This window comes from Equus quagga, chromosome 7 (assembly GCF_021613505.1).
Source record: "Equus quagga isolate Etosha38 chromosome 7, UCLA_HA_Equagga_1.0, whole genome shotgun sequence".
NCBI lineage: Eukaryota > Metazoa > Chordata > Mammalia > Perissodactyla > Equidae > Equus > Equus quagga.
In genome coordinates this window covers 1,950,387-1,956,386 of record NC_060273.1, presented here as the reverse complement: position 1 = coordinate 1,956,386, position 6,000 = coordinate 1,950,387, and the positions used below count along the sequence as shown (strand labels likewise).

Here is a 6,000-nt window from a genome sequence, read left to right as displayed (position 1 = left end):
CTGCCCTGACGATGCCGCCCGCCGCGCCCGCCCGCCTGGTGCTCGCCCTGGGCCTGGGCCTGTGGCTCGGGGCGCTGGCGGGGGGCCCCGGGCGCGGCTGCGGGCCGTGCGGGCACCCCTGCCTCTGCGGCCCGGCGCCCGGCGCCGCCTGCCGCGTCAACTGCTCCGGCCGCGGACTGCAGACGCTCGGGCCCGCGCTGCGCATCCCCGCGGACGCCACCGCGCTGTGAGTAACCCGCCGCCCCGAGACGCGGCCCGGGCGGTTGCCATGGCGCCGGCCGGGCGCGAGGAGTCGGGCGGCCCGGGCCTGGCGGGGCGCGGGCGCCTGCACGCTCCGGGAGAGGCCCGGCCGGGCAGGCCGCCGGTCTGGCGGGCCTCGCAGGGCGTGGGCGCGTCCTCAGCCTCCAGAAGGGGAAACGCTGCGCGGGCCAGGCCTCTCCCAGGGCGAGGCTCCAGCGCAGTGAGGTCGGCCCGACTAAATAAGGAAAACCTGGGACCGCGGCCGGCTCTCAGCGCGCCTGGCCCAGGCCAGAGGAACACAGAAAAATCCCGGTTTCTGTGAAAGCAAGAGACATCCCCCCCCCCCCCGGTGGGGCTCTGCAAACGCGAGCCGATGGGGGGCCTGTGGCAGCGTGCGGGGGCGGAGTGGGGAGGTCTCCGAACAGAGACGACAAACACTTAAACGCTAATTGAAGACTAATAGAATGCGGCCTGGCCTGGGGGATTCCCAGCACCTGGGCGCCCCGCAGAAGGAGGCTAGGAGGTGGAGAGCTCTGTCTGGGATGACAGGAAAGGTTGGACAAGGATTTGATGGATGTATAAGAATTGGCCCCATACTTCGGATGGGGCAGGAAGCTGGATCCAGGGGAAGGGAGGAGGGAGCCATGAGTGGTAAGGACTGGAGGCTGGACTTGGTCGTGTGTGGGTGTAGGGTGCACCCCCAGTGTGGCAACTGCAGCGTAGGTGTTAGGGAGTAGGGGCAGGTTGGGAGTGGGCTGGGGTCATGAAGGGCCTCAAGCGTCCTATCTAGCGCTCTCATGTTATCCTGGAAACAGTGGGTGGGTGGAGTTGCCAGGAACGGCTTTAAAACACTGAAGAGTCTGTTGTCAGATTTGCATTTTGGAAGTAATAACAGGCAGCCCTCGTGAAGAGCTTGCCTGGAGTGAGGTCCTGTGCCAATATTGGTTTTATAATATTCTCTGGGTGACTCGAGCCATGTAGCCACCTTTAATTAGGGGGCCCTGTGGTCATTGTTCAGATAAGTTTGGATGTTGAGGGGGTGGGTGCTTCTCCTGGGTGGTCCGGATGTCCTTGGGGCTTTGCTGGGCAGACTTGGGGATGGGGGAAGAGCAGGGCCAGCTGGGAGCTGTGGGGGCCGCTCTGGGCCTGTCATCTTGCTCTCTGACCACTGAAGCATTTGCCGTTTCGGCTGTCTCTGTGGAGATGGGCGTCCTGTCTGCTGCCAGTGCCTGCATAATTGCATCGTACCCACCCCACCCGTTTCTGGATGCTGTGGGTGAGCTTACCTCCATTTCTGGTCGGCTGGGAGCTGCTGGGGGTCAGGCCTGGCTCCTGCTGCTTATTTTCTGCTTCCCCAGCACTTGGTGCTGAGCTGGCCTCCAGGAGCTGTCCAGGAAATAAGCGATGCCAGTGGGTTGGCTGGGGGCCTCTGGAGGCTCTGGGGCACAGCGCTGGAGCCCGAGCCTCTTGCCTTGTGTGTGTCCCGTTAGGCTCTGCTCCTGGGTTTTGGAAGTCCTAGGACTGGCGGCCTCCCCCTGAGCTGGCAGGATTCCCAGAGTCGCTGGCCCCTCTAAACATGTGATGGGACCTTGGGAGGCAGGTGGGTGTGGAATGGAGGAGACTGGTGCCCTTCTTTATACCCCGAAACTACCTCTGGGAGATTTCCAGAGGGCTGGGGGCAAGGAGCTCACTGCAAACCAGACCTTTGGGTGCAGATGTAAAGGCTCCCCACTGCCCCCCAGGCCACCCTCTGCGCTCTGAGGGCTGCCCTAACCATTCGGCCTATCAGTCCTGCAAACCTCTCCTCGGGGGGAGGGAGATAGGTGAGTCTTCTCTTCTCCAGGGGAGAGGGGCCGAGCGTGGACAGGCCAGGCAGCCTTCTGGGCAAGGGTGTATGTGTCCAGGGGCCCCAGCGGCCCTGCCTTCTGGGTCTCACCGGCAGCTTTTCTGGAGGGCTCAGGCCTGGTGTCTCTGTCATCAGCATCTTGCAGCCACCTCTTCCTCTGAGGCTCCTTGGCCAGCCTGAGGTGCGGCAGGACAACCGTGTCCAGACCCGGGTGGGAGGTCTGCAGCCAGCCTGTTGGGGACTCTGGGCTCCCAGGCCTTGGCATTCTGGATGGCTCAGGGTTCCAGAACGCCAGGCTTTTTTGGGTTAAACGATGCTGCTGGGAGGTGGCAGCCTGAAAAAGATGACGTTACTCAGCAAAATGTTGCTTCTCCCCTATTTCTAAAGCTTGGGAGTGGAGAAAATGCGTGTGCACACAAGTGGGCAGAACAATGTGATGACCCTCATGGACCCACCGCCCTGTGGCCGCCCTGCCCCTCCACACCCCACCCCACCCATTTTTGAACCAAATTCCAGCCATGGTAAGCTTTGATCTGTAAGCGTTTTGGGGTATATGGCACTAGCATGGTCACACCTAAAACAGTGAGTAATCCCTGATCTCATTATTTGTCCAGTGTGTTCAAGTTTTTGGTTGTCTCAGTTTTTTTTAGTAGTTTGAATTAGGGTCCAAATAAAGTCCACACAGCGCAATTAGTTGATGTCTTTTGATCTCTCTTAATATATAGGCTTCCCCTCCATCTCTTTTGGTGCTTGTGTAATTTGTTGTAGAAACCGGCTCTGATGGCACCTGCGTTTGGATTGCGTCTCTGTGTCACCTCCATGGTGTCATCTAACATGTCCCTCTGCTTCCTGTAGATTGATAGTTGGGTCCAGAGCTGCGTCATGTGGTGAGCCACGTTCCAAGTGCTCTGGAGACACTTGTGGCTGGTGGCTACCGTGTTGGACAGGACAGCACAGGGATAGAACGTTCCTCACTGCGGAAAGTTCTGGATGTGACAGCGCTACTCCAGATGCGGTCTGTTGATCAGTTTCAGGTGTGGTCGCTTTTGGCGGACGACTTCTCAGGTGACACATGCTGCTAATTTCAGTTAGGGGCCCATACAGGGCCTTGTCTGTCGTGTCATTATTTTGGGCCTAGAACTAGTCTCGGAGCAGGGACTTGAGAGGGACTTGGTTTGCTGATTAAAGTGTTGGGGTCTTAGTGTCTTTTGTTGGCTGAGAGCACCCAGGGCCTTGCACTTCCCTGCCTTTGCCCCTGAATGACAGGAGAGTGTGGGGAAGACCGGTGGAGGCTCAGTCCCCGGGGTCTGCACAGGACACGGATGTGAGGGCAGCGAGGAACAGACCCCTGGGCTTAGTGTAAGCCTGATGTGTGCGTGACATATTAGACTGCCACGTGCATTGCTAGCTTAAGGGCAGGCCTGGCAGCAGAGGGTCCCCTCCACGAGTCCTCACCAGATGGAGGGCCTGGCTGCTGTGAGCCCAGCCCTGTGCTGGGGGTCTTAGAGGCCCACCTCTCTGAGACTCAGTTATCATGAGAAAGCCAGTGTTAAACCAAAGACACAGATGATGGAGAGGCGGCCACTTTGGAGTGGCTGCCCAGAAGAACCCCCTGAATAGGTGACGTTGAAGCCAAAACAGTGCTTGCACAGGAGTCGTCCAGGGGCTGGGAGAGAGCGTCCCAGACAAAGGGGACAGCCTGGTGGAGACTCCAAGGCTCCAAGTGTTGGGAGGTGGGGTGGCATTGAAGGGTCCAGGAGGGAAATGGTGTGGGTGGTGTCTTCTAGAAAGAACATGGGCTGCTGTGTGGAGACACTGGGTATCAGGAGGACCCAGGCATCCTGCATGCTCTCACGTTCCCTCAGCTGCACACGACAGCTGTCACTTGGGAATTCAGAAGATAAATGCCTGTGGCATTAGTCTCCTGATGAGACGCAGAATGCAGATTTGCTAGAACTGTGGACAGGAGGTCGCGGGCTGCCTTCTGTACCTGGCCCCCTGGCAGGGCAGGGAGGCGAATGGGGAGGCTTCAGCTGCATCTGCAGCACTTGGGGACGTGGAGGGACCAACACCAGAGTGCCGGTAGTGCCAGTGACCCCAGGAGCTGGGCGGTGCCAGGGAGCAGTGAGGACGGCACCACCCAGGGGGGCGAGCACCCCTGCCAAATGGCTGCAGGGTGGGGGACGCGTGCACGTTGTCTCTCCCACGAGGGGCTTGTAGCAGAATAGGTAAAGAACTGTGTGACGCGGTGCTCAAAGGACAAATGACCCATTTACAAAACAGGCAAGGGATCCGAGCAGACATTTCTCCACAGAAGAGATACAAATGGCCAATGAGCACCTGAAGAGATGCTGAGCATCCAGCTTTCAGGGAAACACAAGTCAGCCACAGTGAGATGTTATGTCACCCCACTGGGGTGGCTGTCACCAGAAAGACAAACATTGCTGGTGAGCATGTGGGAAAATGGGAATCCTCTACTGCTGGTAGGGATGTGGAAGGGGCAGCACTTTGGGAAAACAGTCTGGCAGTTCCTCAGAAGGTTAAACAGAAAGGCACCCCAGGACCCAGCAATTCCACTCCTGGGTGTCTGCCCAGGAGAAATGAAACACACGTCCACGTGGAAACTTGTACACAGGCGTTCACGGCAGCGTTGTTCACAGTAGCTAAAAGCTGGAAACACCCCAAATGCCCATCAGCAGATGGATAATAAGCAGAATGTGGTCTGTCCACATGGTAGAATATTATTCAGCCACGAAAAGGAATGAAGCACTAATCCGTGCTACAGTGGGGATGAGCCTTGAAAACATGCCAAGTGAAAGAAGCCAGACATAAAAGGCCACATGTTGAATGATTCCACTGATGAAATGTCCGGAACGGGTAGATCCATGGAGGCAGGAAGTAGACTAGTATAGTCTACAGCTGGGGTGGGGGATGGGATTGGGGGGTGATGGCCGACGAGTGTGGGGTTTCTGTTTGGGGTGGTGGAAATGTTCTGGAATTAGTGGTGATGGTTGCACAACCTTGAGACCATACTAAAAACCGCTGAACTGTGTACTTTGGAAGGGTGAACTTTATAGTATGTGAATTATATCTGAATTAAAAAACAAATCTGTGAAGAAAATACCCAGGGGGGTGCACCCCCTCCCTCCACGGTTGTCACGTACCAGGCCCATGTTAAGCCTTTTCCGGTTTTTTTTCTATGGTGCCTCCCCACGGTGCATTGAGGTTGGAACCACTCTTAGGCCCATTTTATAGACCAGGAAACTGAGGCTCCCAGACTTCTTAGGGTCACATGGCTGGTGAGTTGTGGCAGAGAGGTGATTTCATCAGCACGCTCTGGGGCATACCCCTGGAACTGCACGAGGCGGGCTGGTTCATCAGCAGACAGACGGGTGGCAGTGGGGGCATCCCCGAGTCAGACCAGGTGGGCTCTGGGCTCAGGCCCCAGCTGCTTGCTCAGCCCAGCTTGGCCCTTCCCACCAGCTCTCTTCTCAGTCCTCCCTGGCTGGTCCTTCCCACCGACTTCCTGTTTGGTTCAAGGAGGAAGGCATGAGAACGCGGGAGTAAGGGACTCAGGCCCTGGGTCAGACCTGCTTCACATCCCAGCTCCTCCACTTCCTGTGTGACCTTGGCCCAGTCACTCAGCCTCTCTGAGCTTCAGTTTCCTCACCTGTGAAACGGGCACCATGAGTGCATGCACCTTACAGGGCTGTAGGGCCTTAGCGGTGAGGGTGTGTGGTGCATCCACAGGGCTCTGCTGCTGGTGGCCACAGCGATGTCATTGTTACCAAAGTGGAGTCCTCAGTCCCATTCTCTCCACATTCTCAGAGCCCATTACCTTTTCCCCAAGCACTGGCCACCAGGAGATGGGCCCCGAGGACCTGCTCTGCTGCAGAGCAGACAGCACAAGTGAC

General features: G+C 57.7%; 1 protein-coding gene across 1 annotated transcript in view; it reads left to right on the top strand.

Moving 5' to 3' along the window:
* Positions 1-11: 11 nt before the first annotated feature.
* Positions 12-6,000, top strand: part of PKD1 (polycystin 1, transient receptor potential channel interacting) — a 46,181-nt gene continuing 40,192 nt past the window's right edge. Inside the window, 1 exon segment of the mRNA XM_046668356.1 lies at positions 12-226. Coding sequence (XP_046524312.1) covers positions 12-226 — 215 coding nt within the window.